The sequence below is a fragment of the Alnus glutinosa genome, chromosome 2 (assembly GCF_958979055.1).
Source record: "Alnus glutinosa chromosome 2, dhAlnGlut1.1, whole genome shotgun sequence".
NCBI lineage: Eukaryota > Viridiplantae > Streptophyta > Magnoliopsida > Fagales > Betulaceae > Alnus > Alnus glutinosa.
In genome coordinates this window covers 34,364,516-34,382,534 of record NC_084887.1, presented here as the reverse complement: position 1 = coordinate 34,382,534, position 18,019 = coordinate 34,364,516, and the positions used below count along the sequence as shown (strand labels likewise).

The 18,019-nt window shown below is 37.0% G+C and overlaps 1 protein-coding gene across 1 annotated transcript; it reads right to left on the bottom strand.

The window, feature by feature from the left end:
* Positions 1-2,735: 2,735 nt before the first annotated feature.
* Positions 2,736-9,602, bottom strand: LOC133859697 (defective in cullin neddylation protein AAR3). Its single transcript, XM_062295205.1, has 9 exons — positions 9,357-9,602; positions 8,668-8,800; positions 6,629-6,680; positions 6,354-6,429; positions 6,083-6,165; positions 5,608-5,704; positions 4,323-4,368; positions 3,384-3,472; positions 2,736-3,263 (listed from the first exon to the last, which is right to left on the bottom strand). Exons 1-9 carry the CDS (start codon positions 9,412-9,414, stop codon positions 2,923-2,925), a joined length of 975 nt encoding a protein of 324 aa, XP_062151189.1. The 5' UTR covers positions 9,415-9,602; the 3' UTR covers positions 2,736-2,922.
* Positions 9,603-18,019: the final 8,417 nt, after the last annotated feature.

Genomic DNA, 18,019 nt, shown 5'->3' with positions numbered 1-18,019 from the left:
CACATTATTAGCCTCTCTACCCACATAAACCAAAGTTGCAGACCTGAACCCTTGCATTTCTGAAATGATTCCCTCAATAAAATGGCCAGTCGTTAACAGGTTTAGAGAACCATGATTAACATCATTTACCACTTGCTTGGCATCCCCTTCAAGGAGAACATTGAAGAAACCAGCCTGCTTACAAAATAAAATAGCTTCTAGGGCCGCCATAGCTTCAGCCACACTCCGTGTAGTCACAACCTTTTTTCGTGATAGTCCTTGCACCTAAAAAATTACCATGTTCATCTCTAGCCACAATCTCAACACCAATATAACGCTCCTTAATTAGCAAAGAAGCATCTCAATTCACCTTTATAATTCCAGCAGGCGGAGGTTGCCACCCCTTGAGTAATAAATGAGAACTAGAATCCCCCCCCCATAAATCACAAAAGCCTCCTCTTTTTTATTGTACCTGCGGATATCATCAAGTGATTCCTTGAAAACAGTTTGAGGGGGAGTGAAAATATTATCAAAGATAAAATGATTTCTACGTAACCAAATTCTTCTAGAGATCACTGCCATAAGATCTAAATCTTCAGATGAGAAGCGCTCTATACAGTACTCCATAAGCTGCATAAAATTATCTCCCATGAAAGAACACTTCTGAAATGGCACTAAACTCCCACCCCAGACATCTTGAGCAACTAGACATTTCCAGAGGACATGAGAAACTGTTTCATAGTCACTACTACATCACGGACATAGATTAGAATCCACAATTTTACGCCTAAATAAATTGCTCTTAGTGGGAAGTAAATCATTACGTGCTCGCCACATGAAGAGCTTTACAGGGTTTGGAACTCTCAAATTCCAAATAACAGACCAGACTTGCAATCCGCCCGCCTCCTGTGATGTACTACCCAAATTGCGAGCATTAATTTCCATTCCCAAGTGATATGTACTTCGCACTAAAAAAACTCTATTCCTTGTACCTTGCCACACAATTCGATCCGATGGAAGAGTAGGACTCAAAGGAATAGCAGCAATGACCTTAGCCTCTTCCATACTGAAAAAGCATTAATAAGGCTAGTATTCCACCCCCATAAATCGGAATCAATAAGAGTTGAAACAGTCGAATCTGCAGAAATCACCCTTGGGGAAGACTGTACCAAAAAAGAAGTAGGTGTAGGCAACCACCGATCGTTCGAAATGTGAATACTCTTCCCATCATCAACCCTCCACACCAAACCTTCTTTTAATAAATCTATTGCAGACAACAAACTTCTCCATACAAAGGAAGGTCAAGTTCCCACCACAAATGACAAGAAAGAATCACGAGGGAAATATTTTGCCCTTAGGACCTGAGCTATAAGAGAGTCAGGATTTTGCATAAGTCGCCAGCCTTGTTTAGCAAGCAAGGCTTTGTTGAACATAATAAGATCCTGAAAACCGAGCCCCCCAATAGATTTGGATCTTCCCATTTTTTCTCAGCTCATCCAATGTACATTAGCCTCCTTAGCCATATGTCCCCACCAAAAACGCTACATCAAGCCCTCCAATTCTTTACACAAAGTGGCTGAAAGCTGGAAAACACTCATACTGTAAGTAGGAATTGCTTGCACAACAGCCTTCAATAGTACTTCCTTTCTAGCCTGAGATAGGAATTTAATCTTCCAATTATTTAACCGCTTCTGAACCCAATCTTTGATATTACTAAAAGATTGGATTTTTGATTTGCCGATGTAAGAAGGCAAACCAAGATAAGTATCTATCAGTTGAGCCTCCATAAAACCAGAAACTGTAAGAATCTCCTGTTTTTTCACATCAGTTGTGTTTCTACTAAAAAGGATTGAGGTCTTTTTAAGATTCAATTTCTGCCCCGAACCAGCTTCATAGACTCCCAGAATCCTTATTAATCTCCTCCACTCAACTGAATTTGCTTTAAAGAAAAGCAAACTGTCATCTGCAAAGAACAAAAGACTCAACCGTGGGCCCTTGGGGGAGATAGGAACACCTGTGATAATACCCGTATTCACTGCTCGATAAATTAAAGAATTTAAAGCTTCAGCACAAATTATAAAAAGATAAGGGGAAATTGGGTCACCTTGCCGAATTCCCCTAGTAGGTGAAATGTTGCCCACTAGATTTCCATTAACCACTACTGAATACTGAACCGAACGGACACAACTCATAATCAAATGTATTCATCTCTCATCAAACCCCAAACGTCTCATGACAGCTTCCAAGAAAACTCACTCCACCCGGTCGTAACCCTTACTCATATCAAGCTTCAAACCCATAAAACCGACCTTACTCTACATCCGAGTCTGCATAGAATGCATAGTTTCATAAGCTATTATGACATTATCAGTAATCAACCATCCATGAATGAATGCACTTTGAGAAGGGGATATAATTCATGGCAACACTTCTTAAACGTCAAAAACTGAAAGAAACGACTTGTCATTTTGCAAAGAAAAAAAAGAAAAATCATTGAATGAGTAAAACTTCTTGACCTATGAAATTCATAACACAACAGATAAAATAAAATTTATTTTTTGACAGTAGAATGTTTTTGTGGAATTTGATTATAGGTACTAGAAATATACCTATCAATTTGTTCAATGCTGTAAGGTTTCTGTTTGAAAATGCCTCCATGTTCTGATGGAGATGCATAAATAAAAATCTTCTAAGATGTGATGTGCAAATAAATTGATATTTAAAACACACACTAGACTCTTTTAATGGAGAGGAAAGACAACAAAACATTACCCTTTATTGATTTTCCAATCGAAAAAGGAAACAATTAATATTCACGCGCAAACAATACAACCCCAGAAGGGAAAATACAAATGATTGATTATATATATCCCGAAGCCAGACAGATGTATCCAATCATATCAACTCGCCAAGGAAATATTTCCATATTGCAACTCAGGTTCTCTATGTGAAGGAAACTCTCCTTTCCCGATCCAACTGAAGACAGGCACGTGTTGAAAAAAGCCCTGCAAAGCCCTTTGACAAACAACCTTCAACTGCGCAAGGAGACTTGGAAGAACACAGTGGACTATTATGTCTAACGATTTCCATGCAATCGTCTGTAGTATTCCCTGGCGGATTATCCTCCAGTTTCGCCAATTTGTGAGCAGTCAGCCTAATTCTCTTCAAACTCAGAGCAGGATCCAGGTCTGTAGAGTGAGGGAAGACGGTAGGTGAGGACTCCATTTCATCTTGTTGAAGGTCCTCGGGTAACTTCCTCTTCAAACCAGGAAATTCTTTCAGTCCTACAACAAAGGCACCAAGTTTGTTGGACCCACAACTCATATTTTGTCACATAAAAGCCTGAAATTTTACTTCGGCGAACAATGGAACTCAACCGGTACTTTTGCAATGAATTGACGTACCAGGAAGAGGGTCTTCAAGTACAGAAGACTGGGTTTCTGAATCACCACAGTTACAGAAGAAGTTAGTGTTATCATTAGTTCCGGAAACTCTGCAAGACAAAAGACAAAGTCATGAATTCTCTGAGATGTCAAATTAACAAAAGCAGAAAGTATGGCATTATCTATAAAAAAAATCCAATACAAAAAGCTAGACATGCCTCCAATGGCTTTTAAAACCTATAACCTCCCTCCACTATAAAGAGGATGTAGAGACCGCTCACGCCAACTAATTTCTGACGAATATGTACAGTTCTGGGTTTTCGTTTTCTACGAGGAAATCAAGTTTTTCCCCAAATGTTAAAAGAATACGATGATACGGGCCTCCTCCTTGGACTCTTTTCCTTTTCCATTTTGATCTCAATGCAATATGAAAACACCCGGTACAGATATTTAAAGTGCACCCTTCATCATTCCTTAGGCACAAGGGTTATGGCTGTGGAGTTAATTTCCTTGAGCAACTTCCATTTTGATCTCAATGCAATATGAAAACACCCGGTACAGATATTTAAAAGTGCACCCTTCATCATTCTTTGTGCATTATTACTTAATAAAGTTACTCCCAAGAATGGAGAAAGGAGGGAGCTTGCAGACAACCAACATAAAGTCTCAGTCAGATGACTCAGATGTATTCGAACACTTGTCCCAAACCCAAAAGAAGAGAGCTTCAGGAAGGCTAAGCCCAAATAGTTGGACGAAGGCTTTTATGTGTTGGGTTTCAGAATTGAGATACATGCATGCTCTAAGACTAGTATTTGGAAAGGTAACATTTTGAAGACGAACTACAAACAACAGTTCGGCAATCATTTGTTATTTGACGTATTCACATCTATAGAAAGACTTTTAATAACAACAACAACGACAACTAAGCCATGATGCATTGTGGAGGGTAAATAATCAAACCTGTACATGTGCTCAACGAAGTCATCGATTAAAACAGGCCAAGCACCTGCAAAAAAGATTAAGCATTAATTTAATTACTGGCTCAGAAGAATGTACCATTTTTATTTTTATTTTTCATTTTAAAGATATGGCACTGACTCCCTCTCTACCAAGTAAATAAAGCAAAACACAAAGTCAAAATAAAGAGGAAGTTAAATGATATAAAATAGGATAATGTTACTCCCGCACATATTCACAACTCTGCACATCTCTTGTCTACATTTATATCACATACAATTGTTCCAACTGTCAACTTTAATTCAAAAATATATGAGAGGTGTACAAACAGAGATGTCCATATAAAGTGTGCAAATAACGTTTTCCATAAGAATATCATGTTGTGCATAATGTTCCAGACCTCCTACTAATTGGGGGTAAAAAACATCAACCCGGATTTGCCACACTGATCTTGCTCTCGTCCTACTTCTCGAGAGAAAATGGGGCTTCTTTTGAGAGGGGGGGAGGTTGGTCTACATGAAATAGGAAAATGAAATACATCAATACCATTGCTATCCATTTACAATGGTACAAGACCAAGGAATATTACCACACCCACCCAAGGGAGTTGTAACATGAATTCTGAAAACTTATTGAACAAGCAATTGAAGACCAATGACAGATACAGGAAGAAAGTCCTTCAATGACCCAGCCTTTGAATACGATAAGGAATAAAATCAAGGGCATGCCCAACACCAGCTCCTACGCCTAGGCCAGAACAAGAGCAAAGGGGGAGGAACAGTCTGAGAGATTTAGAATACACAGCTTTGCTCGGCCAGGGCCTCTTCCTTGGCTTTACTTTTATTGCACCTTACTATTTTCACCTAAATATGTCGTTATTCTTTTGATCAAATTCAAGCATGTGCAACCAAAGTAGCCTTATCCTAGAACCATTATGCTCAAAGTTAGATGTAGTAAGCTTTAAATTAATATGCAGCAAAATTGATTCTAACCATATATGGCAAGCCACAAGTTTGAAACCTTATATAATGAAATAATGAAAGTACTAACTTCCTTCTTTTTCGTCTTTTTTTCTTTTCATGCTTAACTAACAAAAGCAGCATCTACTACAAAGACAAAGCATGAATAGATAGATCAAGATTCAATAGCAGGAAATGGAACAAGAAGCACAATACAATTACAACTATAATATACAATATGTTTTACATAAAGATGATGAAAGGTTAGATATACGGTATGACATGACTGCGTCTTGATGTCAGACTAAAGATTAGGTGAATATTAGTACCTTCAGGATCATACCCTTCCAGATTTTCATGTACGCACCGGCTGAAAGCTAAAACTTGCTGCCAAGTATCCTCGGAGATGTTATGTCGTTGATTTTTCTAAATGGAATTTGATAGATTAGTTTTGAAAGAAATGCACAATTATAATATTATTATCTATGAGCAAGCAAAAAAATCTATTATTTAGTAGAATAATTATAGATCTGAACCTATCTATCATCAGCGTAACATATACACTATGCCCTACAAGAGGGGAGAACTACTGTTCCAAATCATAGCATTTGACATCACACAGTATGACAGACAAAGCATTTCTTTGAGCACTCAAAAATAAGTCTAATTTAATATTAATATTGCTGTCAGAAAATAAAACAAAATAGCCATTACATCTGTCTATATAATGCTGGGTGTTTTTTGTTCATCAAATTTATACAAGTAAAAAAACATGGCATACATTGAACATTAGATTTTTTTTACCTCAACAAAGTCAGACCATTGATTAAGTAGTCGAAACCTCCCAGCTAAGACTAACCTCCATGCAGTAACTGCCTTTCTTACAGCTGTAAACCATTCAGGCAAAAAAAAAAAAAGACGACGAAGAAGAAGGTCAACAAGACAAGAAACCTCATTGCAACAATCTGCAACTCATATATCCTGTGCATTTTCTAAATAGATATGCCAGTAAGAACACGGCAGGAAAATCAGAAAAATTTTACTTCATTGAACCAAATAAGAAGAGAAAACTTACTGATGTTCTTTTGACCATTTTCACGACACATGAAGAAAACAAAGTCGTAGAAGCGAGAGAATTCAGAGAAGTCTACCTACATATAAAAGAATGTCAAGGTAGAACCACAATGTTCCACTTACAAAACTAGAAGACACATCCAAGATATCAAAAGCAAAAAATCTGAAAAAGCACTTCATATAAGATGCTAATGCCTATTGAAACCAAAAGAAAAATCACTGAGCAAACAGTGGAAATCTTTATAGTTGAAGAACTTGAAAGAAATGAAATCTCACCACCAAGTCTAGCTGTGAAATGAGCTTGAAAAGTTCATCAAAAATCGAAACCCTGTCAAAGTGGGGGAAAAAAAAACAGCAGAAGAAGTGCTCAATAGTGTGCCTACCATGTTGTTACAGGTTCAGTATTTACAAAATGATGCAGGATAACTACTTCAACGTGCAAAACTGCAGATAACAAGTAGCAAGTGTACAGGGAGGTATCCGCGCATACAATGTTAATAATTTTTTTATGAATAATAATTTATTACGAAAAAATAAAATAAAAAAAGCCTTTGTACACGAAGAGAACATAAGAGAGACAATCTACCTAAAGGCGTCCGAAATCTAGAAGTTAATAAGATCTACAAGATTGAAAGAGGAGAAATTAAGAACATAGAATACAGCCCAGTCTAAGAGAGATCTCAAAAAAGAAGATTTTAAACATAGCACATTAGACTCGCAGTCCTCAAAAATGTGTTGATTTCTTTCCCTCCAAATGCTCTACATTAAAAACGTAAGAATAACTTTCCAAATAGCCTCTTGTTAGTGTCCCCGTCCTTGAGTCTTCCAATAGTGTAGCAGCTTTAGGATATTGTTAGGCATAGCCCACAAAACACCAAATAAGCTGAGAACCAAGTGCCAAAGATCACTAGTGTACTCACAATGGATAAGAAAGTGATTTGCAGTCTCCTCATTCTTTTTGCAAAGGCAACACCAATTTACAAGAGTAAAACCTCGACGTCTAAGATTAATCAATTTTAAGGATTCTACCTAAAGTTGTTGTTCAGGTGAAGAAGGCAATACAGGAAGGGGCCTTGACCCTCAAAACACTTTTCCAGGGGTACAGACAAGGCTCTCCAGACTGCAAGATGATATAATAGCTCTACACTTCAAAGCTGTAATTTTACCACATTCTATTTGAATTTGCCAAGCCCTATGAAAAAACTGTATTCTTATCTCCCTCTCTCAACCAAAGAGCCCTAGATTTCTCTCCAACTCACTTATTCACAAAGAAGCAACCTTTCCAACTCCCTAGAAAAATCCTCTGTTTTCACCCTTTCCTCCCCAATCAAAGCTCTCCCTTCCGCAATGACATCAAGCTCTCAAATACCATCCAATAAAGCTTTTTTCCGCTTTCCCTGCATTACCAAATATTTCTTTATTCCATTTTTTCAAATCAACTTTCAAAGCTTTCAGTTTGCGTGCCAACACGAAACTAGGAAAGCCCTGAAACTGATAAGACTTCCACCATAATTTCACTTGATGCACAAGGCCCTCAGATTTAAGCCACATTTTTTAAAATTTGAAATACCCACTTCTCCTACTCGACACCCCACAATCTAGCAACAAAGGGAAATGATCCTATTTAAAATACAAACCCGCCCCTCCCACACCCCACTCAGCCCCACGAAAAGTAAAAGATTCATTATCCTAGGACCCATGTTCCAATACTTGACTCCAAAAGAAAAGGTGGAATTGTGCTTAGACATGGGAAAAAATACTGAAGTTGATTGAATTATTTTGGGGTGCAAATAACTATAGCCCAAGCAACAGATAATGTTAATGCCTATGCCCCTCTTTAAAACAAGTTTGTCTATTTGTGCAATAATTCTAACATTATTCATGCGGGTTAAAAACTACGCTTAAAACCAAAATTTTCAAATGCTCACTCCCCTGTCTCTGTCTCTTTGCTCCAAACCCTTTATATTTCCCATTTTCCAGACCCTCTATGTTTTTCATTGGTTACAGTTCAAGAGCATGGAAACATAAAGACAAATAGTTGGTTGTCATATTACCTGAAGAAAGTAACTTGAGTTTATTTTTTCCCCCTCTTTTCATATTTTCCAAAAAAATGTTTTAATTAGTTTACCTCCGAAAAAAACCATATCAATATACAGTTTGGAAAGTGACCGAACAGTTTATCCACACATGTAGCACACAGCACATGCGCTTGTACTAGTCTTAAAATAATCTGAAGTAGCCTCTAACCCAACCCAACTTCCTAATGGAACTCCAAGTTTCGAAAAGCTGAATATCCAGCTTACAGAGATTTATACCTTGTATCAACCCTCGACTCCACAAATTTTAAGAGTTGGGTAAATTCGTCCCTTGAAATTTTCGACATTTGCAATTCATCGTCTTGTTTGTAGCCCTCTTTCCCATGAAGAGATGCACATTGTGATCTAATATCTGCAATTAAGTTCACAAATCAACCAAATGAAAATAACTATTATTTTAAGCTAATAATTTGTATAGAACAAATTAAAGAATATAAAACAATAACATTTCTCAATGCCATGCATCACCTTGTATTGGTTTTCACCTAATGATTCCTCAAATATAAAAAAATTCTTATAAATCTTAGCTGAGCTTAGACTTACCTCGTCTTGGGTCCCAAAGAGAAAAGAAACTAAAAATCTAAAATTCAAAACTAGATTTCCCTTTCCCTCAATTCTCAGCAGCCAGAAGCAGAGCCTAGCTATCAATCTCATATTCAAATAAAGCACAAAATCCAAATTTAAAATCTTGAATATCAAACCCAGAAACCCATATCCCACAATTTCTCAGCAACCAAACAGAGCATCACTCTCAACCCAGATAAAGAAGTCGGAAAACATCGATAAAAGCCGAATCGTTTTAAACCAGGTGTTCATGACAGCTGGAAATTTTTTCTTTCTTAGCAATCAGAAAATCATCAAAAAAAATCAAACTTGCAGGGAAAGAATCCTAGAAGGTGAGGAATTACCGGAGTAACGCCGGTAAATCTCGAAGATGTCGAACCGGTTCGACCCCGAGGAATCCATGGACCACGCAGTCGGAGCTCCGCTGAGCTTAGGCTTTGTGGATGGGATTGGCGAAGCGAAACCCTAGAGGGAATTGGAGAAGAATCGCGTAGAGGGAGAATCTCTCTCTCTCTGTCTCTTCTCTCTCTCTCTTCGCTGCGTTTTTCTTTTTCTTGTAAATATCTTCGCTTCGTGCAAGTTAAACATACGATGATACGCAGACATCTGGGATTTTGTTATTAATACAATAGTTGCGTTTTCGAAGGACCGTTATGAAAAATTGGAGCAATTATATATGGCAGAAGTTTTTTTAAAATGTTATTAAAACAATATACGTTTTTAAGATGCCAACAGACACGTGTCAATTATATATGTGGGTTTAAAAAAAAAATTTACAAACCAGTTGGTAAAAAATTTCTATCCATTATATATATATATGAGATAAAATCTATAACTCTTCGTTTGTTTCGACATAAAATGTTTTTCGTCGTAAAATATTTTTAGGGTTAAATACATTTTTGGTACCTAAATTTTTAGCTTTTTTTAAATTCAGTACCTGAGTTTTCATTTATTTCATTTGTTAATATTTTGACGGAAAATATAATAGAAGTACTAAAGTGGTTTTTACCCATAAACTTAAGTATCACCTATAAAACGAATGAAAACTCAGGTACTAAATTTTTAAAAAAAAAACTAAAAAACTCAAGTACTAATAAGGTATTTAACCCATATTTTTAACAAAATTATTTTTTAGAAAAAATAATAATAATAATAATAATAATAATATTTTGAAAATATTTTTCGATGTTTGACTTGTACGAAAAAATCACTAATGACGTAAAATGGAATCAACGACGTCCAGCCGCTGTCGCCAAAATCTAGCCTAGTTTGGCCAGAATTCGGCCAGTGCAACCGGATTCCAACAATTGGATACTAAAATTGGGGGATCTTCGGTTGTAGAGTTAGATTACAAACAAACTCTAATGTTCGGCGATGGTGAATTCCCACAAACGCGTGTGCAAGAATGAAAAATTTAAATCCATAAAACGAATCGTTTTCCAAAAATTCAATAGGCTTTTACGGTCAAACTGAAAATGATTTTCATTTATCATTATTTTCACCTCCACCAAACACCGAAAAAATGTCGAAAACATTTTATGCTGAATTTAGAAAATAATAATAAAATTTTGAAAATATTTTTCGACGTTTTGCTTGTACGAAAAAATCACTAATGACGTAAAATGAAATCAACGACGTCCTGCCTCGTCGCCAGAATCTGGCCTAGTTTGGCCGGAATTCGGCCAATGCAGCCGGATTCCAACAATTGGATACTAAAATTGGGGGATCTTCGATTGTAGAGTTAGATTACAAACAAACTCTAATGTCCTGCGGTGGCGAATTCCCACAAACGTGCGTGCAAGAATGAAGAGTCTAAATCCATAAAACGAATCGTTTTCCAAAAATTCAATAGGCTTTTACGGTCAAACTAAAAATGATTTTCATTTATCATTATTCTCACCCCCACCAAACACCGAAAAATGTCGAAAACATTTTATGCCGAAACAAACGGAGCATTAAATCTATTCCACAATTCAAATTTACATATATTATAATCTCCTATTTTATAATTGTTATTAGTTAATGATTTTGTTAATTTATATTAATTAATTTGTACTTATAATTATCTAATTATTTAAAATATTTCAGACAAATATGGATGATTTATTTTAAAGTAATACTATATACCACATCATTATTTCACTACTATTATACTATGCTGACGTGACATTGTCAATTCACCATTAAATTTTTTATTTCTTTTAACAATGGTTAATTTAAGAGTAAATTTAGGATAGTGTGATAATAATATGATATATAACATTATTCTTTGTTTTATATGGAAGTGTCTTTTAGTAACTCTCAAGTATAGTTATTTGTTGGAAAATAATCCCACCGAGACCAACTCATTCCGAAATTATGGGCTGGTCAAGTATGCAATAATGCATAGGCCGAGGAAGACTTCTTCCTCACTTGAAGCCCGCGAAGACATAGTTATTCATAGACATATTTTGGCTCAGTGTTGACCAGTCTCAGATAGAGGATGTCTCAAGATTATTGTATTTTGGGAACGCTATGAAGAAAACTCGTACTGTCACGCCTCCATTTTGGGATATAAGGGAAAACGCGAACTTGAGTGTTAAAAACTTGTACATTTACAATATATAGATTGTAAATTCCTATTGTATTATTATTGCCTATAATTAATTCTTTACAAAGCCATGAACTCAAAAAAAAATATATATATATACTATACAATGGTCGGTCCACAACGATCCATTTCTCTTAGCGAGGTCTACACCTTTACAAGGAAAACTTCGTCTTACTATGTTATCTGAAAAAAGAAAATTGGGGGAAAATGAGTGAGTTTGACAACTCAGTAAGGAAAACACAACAAACAAAAGTATGATATTTTTCAAAAATTCTAAATAACGTTCAAATTATTTAGCAGGTAAAGAAACAGTTAAACGACATGCAAATAGATAAAATGCAGCATGGTGCTTGAATCATTTATACAGCGTGTCAGTTTTACCCTCCATCGGCCCACCTCCGCTATTTAACCGTGAGCGGGGCACGTTACTTTTGGCACGTCCACGAGGGCCGATCCCAAAGGACCAAATCGCTCATCCTATCGTCACAAGGGAGAGCCGACGGATTAGGAACTTCCCTAGGTGAAGCCCTCCCGACCGATAGCCCACACTTTGGGTGTGGTTGCCATGCTACCCATATGGATCCGGATCAAAACATGATGCAACCGTGGGGTAAAACTATGTGTAATATATGCACATATAATTACGATAATATCATCATTATCCGCTCACATGGAGCACATGCAACATATACGATATGTTGCACAAATACAACTATACAGAATCTCATGAAATCATCATATAGCACATATACATTTTGAGAACCATAGTTTCATTATCTTAATTCACAATTCATACTTTAAAAGCTATAATCATATAATCACATGATTTCCCAATCACATTTGATAATAAGAGTAATATCATGACAGAATTTAAAGTGACAATCAAGATAAAGAAATGAATGAGTTTTAGGAAAATCTCCGACTTTTTCTTTTGAAAAGTTTTATTAAAATTTCGCCGGGGTTTTTAGGTTGTGTTCCATTAACTGGACTAGCCATTATCATCTAGATCGAGCTTTTACCTAAATAAATTGAAAGAAGAAACTTAGAAGAATATTCTAAAATTTGTAGTCTAAAACTTAATTGAAGTATACATAACACGTGAGCCAGCGATTCTCCAAATTGTACGGTCTGTCAACAACCATAAATCCACATTATTACTTAGTGACTAAACTACCAACAAGCGTGACTCTCTCAGCCCCAATCACATAAAATCTTCCAAAAATATTAGCAACCCCCATGAATTACCTAATCCTTAGTCTTAAAAGTCCATGACCCCAGCATCCTAATAATAAACCAAACTCAATCTACGACTCAATTTTTAAGAATAATATTAGTAATCCAAAAATCAATACACACATCACCGACCGGAACAACCGTCCACAAACAGGAACTCCAAAATTACAATGATTTCTCTAAACTAACATCACAGAAACTCCATCACAGTACACACACACACCTCGGCCATTAGTGCACACACACACACACTGCCGACTAGAACAGAGAACACAAAATAGGGAAATAAACATCCAAAATTATCCCATCATTAATCAATAAAAATCCCCTAACCAATCAATAGAAAACCCCACAAAAATCATCAAACTTTAATTCATCAATAATCAACTCAATCTCCAAAATAAATCATCATAGGTTATAAGAAATTACCCCAAGGATTTTCATAACAAATCCACCGAAATTCGCCACTGATTCCACAGGAAAACCGTTGCTAGAGGGTCGGGTTTCACGGGTACGGGTCACGGGTTCTCGGGTCTCTCGGGTTTTATGGGCTTACGGGTCGCAGGTCCAAGCTCCTGGGTTTCGTCGGAGCTCCTCAATCGCCGGATTTCAGTTTCTGGTCACTGAAAATTGCCACTGAGGATCGGGTCACACAGGTTCTCTCAGGTTTGGGTCATGGTCACGGGCCTTGAAAGGCGATCCACCGAGAATCGCGTCGCCGGCGTCACCCACCGGAGGATCGACCTCCCCCGAGTCACGAGCTCGCCGGTTCTCTCCCTCTCCGGCTACCTCTCTCTCCAGATCCCAGCTCTCGGATCCACTGGATCCATGTTGGATCGGGTTTCTCCTTCCTCCGATCTCTATCTCTCCTCTCTCGACATCTCTCTCTCTCTCTCTCGATTTCTGCTTCTCTTTCTCTCTCAATCTCCGGCTCCCACTCTCTCTATCTCACTGTGTTCGTATGAGAAGGAAGAAGAAAGAAGAAATAAAAAGAAGCAGGAAGAAGACGAAGAAAAGAGAGAGAGAGAGAGAAAATAAGAAATTAATAAAAGGAGAAAACAACTTGCACAGCAAGTTGTTAGATTTTTTATTTTTATTTTTGTTATTACAACTTCCTTATTAAGTTAACTTAACTTACTTAATAAGTTTTGTATTATTATTATTATAATATTGTGTCTAATAAAATCTAGGGCATTGCACGTACTGGTTAACCTCAGAGGCAAATACGCCATAAGAGATCATGGCCAATGAGTGTATCGCAAGCCAGTCTCTAAATAGAAACCTAGACAACAAAAAGAACCCAAACAATACGCCTCGATCTAGATAGTCTCAGAACCAGAGTTTTTCGGGATTGCCAAGTCTACCATGAGGTGACTGAGACAAAGGATATGTGGGATCCATATCCCGATATTCTGGAAAGGATTTGCAGGGAGAATCTACCTCGTAATCCACAGGGCTGTAACGAGGTCTTAATCCCAAATTCTTTAAGCAAAAGATCAACCTGAATTCAACTAGGGAACAATCCTTGTGAACAGGAGTCCCTCCAAGATAAGCTATTATCCCACATGATTTGGGATAAGAGTTTTACTTGAATTCAATAGGACTCACTCCAAGTTGAACAAGATTCCAAGTAGAAGAGGACTCCATGTTGAACATAACACATTGCCTATAAATAGGTTCTTGCCCAAGGTATCGAAGACTCTAGATTTTTTTGTGCTTTTTCTACTCCATATTTATTGTATATAAGAATCTGATATAGGCATCAGAGTAAGACCCTAACAGTTCATCCACCAAGCTCCTCTGTTTAATCTTATTATTTTGTAGCAACCAGATAAAGCAACATATAAAGGCGTATATCACCAATCCGAAAACTACACTAACAGTTTACATAAGTTTTTATCATTGTTCTTTATTAAAACAGTTTCCAGTACGGTGGCACGAACTTTTAGAAAATTCTTCCTTCTTCTTGTAAAATAATGAAGATCGGTAAATATAACGCCCTAGATTTTAAGACTTAAGATTTGATGTCTTAAATTAGATTTAAGACCTAATAATAAGGTAAAATAATAAATATGAATATTTATGAAAATAAATATTTATTGATTAAAAAAAAACGTTTATAGTTTCAATTCAATAAACGGACCTTAAACTTTGGAACAATAGAAATAAGGTCAAACGAACTCCGTTTTGGTCGATTCAAAAACTGGAACGTTTTTCTCGAAGTCCTCTAGCTACTCTCCGAATTTCATAATTTTTGGACTTCGCTAAAGATGTGAAAATACCCGCAAAACATAGTATATCTGTTTTGGACGAAAATTCATATATAGCATTATTTAATACTTTCCTTTGATTGGACAACTCATCACCCACTTCCTCTGATTTGTGCACTCATCACCACAAGTGTTTCCCACATCCCACATCCCACATCTAGAATGCACTACCTTAGTAATGATGAAACCCATGTGCCTTGGAGATAAGGCTAAGATGCATCAACTCCTATCCATTGGATCAAAATGTGTTTACTTGATTCTAACCATTCATTCTCTTATAAATAGAACCAAGGTAGAAAGATGCAATACCCATCAAGCTTCACACACACACACATACACACCCAAGGGAGAAGAAGTTCTCTAAGCTCCCCCTCTACTCTTCTTGTAATGCCCCAGATTTTTATTATACTTTTTTTTTAAAAAAAAGAAAGAAAAGAAATTTGATATATATATATAACTTATTAAGTAAGTTAAGTAACTTATTTAACAAGTTGTAGGAAAAAAAAAATAAAACTTGCATGGCAAGTTGGTTTCTTCTTTTATAATTTTCTTCTTCTCTCTCTCTTTTCTTGGTCTTCTTCCTGCTTCTTTTTGGTTCTTCTTCCTTTTTTCTTCTTCTTTCTTTCTTCTCAAACGAACACAGTGAGACAGAGAGAGTGGAAGCAGAAATCGAGAGAGAGAGAGAGAGAGATGTCAAGAGAGGAGAGACAAAGATCAGAGGAAGGAGAAACCTGATCCACCATAGATCCGAGAGCTGGGACCTGGAGAAAGAGGTAGCCGGAAAGGGAGAGAACCGGTGAGCTCGTGACCCAAGGGAGGCCGATCCTCCGGTGGGTGACGCCGGCAACGCGATTCTCGGTGGATCGCCTTGCAAGACTCGTGACCATGATCCGAACCAAAAGAACCCGTGTGACCCGATTCTCAATGGCTATTTTCGGTGACTAGAAACCGAAATCCGGCGATGGAGGAGCTCCGGCGGAACCCAGGATCTTCGACCCGCGACCCGCAAGCCCAGAAAACCCGAGAGATCCGAGAACCCATGCCCCGTACCCGTGAAACCCGACCCGCTAGGAACGGTTTTTCGGCGACTTTTTCGGCGGAATCAGTGGCGAATTCCGGTGGATTTGCTATGAAAATCCTTGGGGTAATTTCTTATAACCTATGATGATTTATTTTGGGGATTAATTTGCTTATTATGGAATTAGGGTTTGATTATTTTGGGGCTTTTCAAACGATTGTGTTTAAATAGGTTGATTGAGTGTTTGTGGGTATTCTGTTTTCTGTTCTTGGCTGATTCAGTGGATGTATGAGTGCTTTGGCAGATTTGGGTTCTTGTGTGTCTTAACCGATTAAGTAGTATTTGGATTTATGATACTTTTGGCCAAATGGTTTTGAGGTTAAAATTGTCTCTGTTGTGACTGTGATGGACTGATTGGAGGTGTTCGACCATGCTTTAATTTTGGGTAGACTCTCATAATTTGGCAGTGTACGTAGTTGTTAGACTTGTAATATTTCATGTTGAACTTTAGTTGCTGGAATTATTTTGGGATTAGGTTTTGCTAGCCGGTTAGTGTTGGTGTATTCACTGTGGAGGGCCGTGATTATGGGTTGATGTTTGGTTGGGTTTTTGATGAGTTCGGTTTAATATTGGTTGGTTTGAGTTATGGAATTTTGGACTATGAATTTGATGATTTAAGAAAGTTCATTTTTTGGGATTTCTGTGAATAGGCCAAATGATTTCTTGCTTCTTTTATGTTGGAATTACTAACTATTGAGGATTTAGTTCACTAAGGTAATGGTGTTGGTTAGATTACTCTGAATTTCAAGAGAAGTCATAAACTATGATTTCAGATATCTGTGGTGAATTTGGGTAGAGATTTTGTATTAATAAGAAGTATTTGAAGAATTATGATTACATGTTATGTAGGATATTTATATAGGATACCTTAATTTAAGTTGTAGGCCTCAAATTTCAGAATATTCTTTTAAGCTGTTCTTTCAATTCATTTAGGTAAAAGCTCGACTCCGATGCTTATGGTCAATCCAAGTAAGGGAAACACTACCTCAAAAACCCCCGGCAAAATTTTAATAAACTTTTCAAAAGAAAAGTCGGGGATTTTCCTAAAACTCCTTCATTTCTCTATATTGATTGTCACTTTAAATTCTGTTATGATATTACTCTTATTATCAAATGTGATTGGGAAATTATGTGATTATATGATTATAGCTTTCAAAGTATGAATTGTGAATTAAGATAATGAAACTATGGTTCTCAAATGTATATGTGTTATATGATGATTTCATGAGATTCTGTATAGTTGTATTTGTGTATCATATCGTATATGTTGCATGTGCTCCATATGAGCGGATAATGATGATATTATCATAATTATATGTGCATACATTACACAAAGTTTTACCCCACGGCTGCATCGTGTTTTGATCCGGATCCATTTGGGTAGCATGGCAACCACACCAAAAGTGTGGGCTATCGGTCGGGAGGGCTTCGCCTAGGGAAGTACCTAATCCGTCGGCTCTTCTCTGTGACGACAGGATGAGCGATTTGGTCCTTCGGGATTGGTCCTTTTGGACGTGCCAAACGTAACGTGCACCGCTCGCGGTTAAATAGCGGAGGTGAGCTGGTGGATGGTAAAACTGACACGCTGTATAAATGATTCAAGCACCATGCTGCATTTGATCTATTTGCATGTTATTTAACTGTTTCTTTACCTGCTAAATTATTTGAATTTTATTTAGAATTTCTAAAAAATATCATACTCTTGTTTGTTGTGTTTACCTTACTGAGTTGTCAAATCATCCCTTTTTCCCCCAAATATTTTCAGATAAAACAATAAGACGGAGTCATTTCTTTGTAATGGTGTAGACCTCGCTCAGAACAATAGATCGTTGAGAA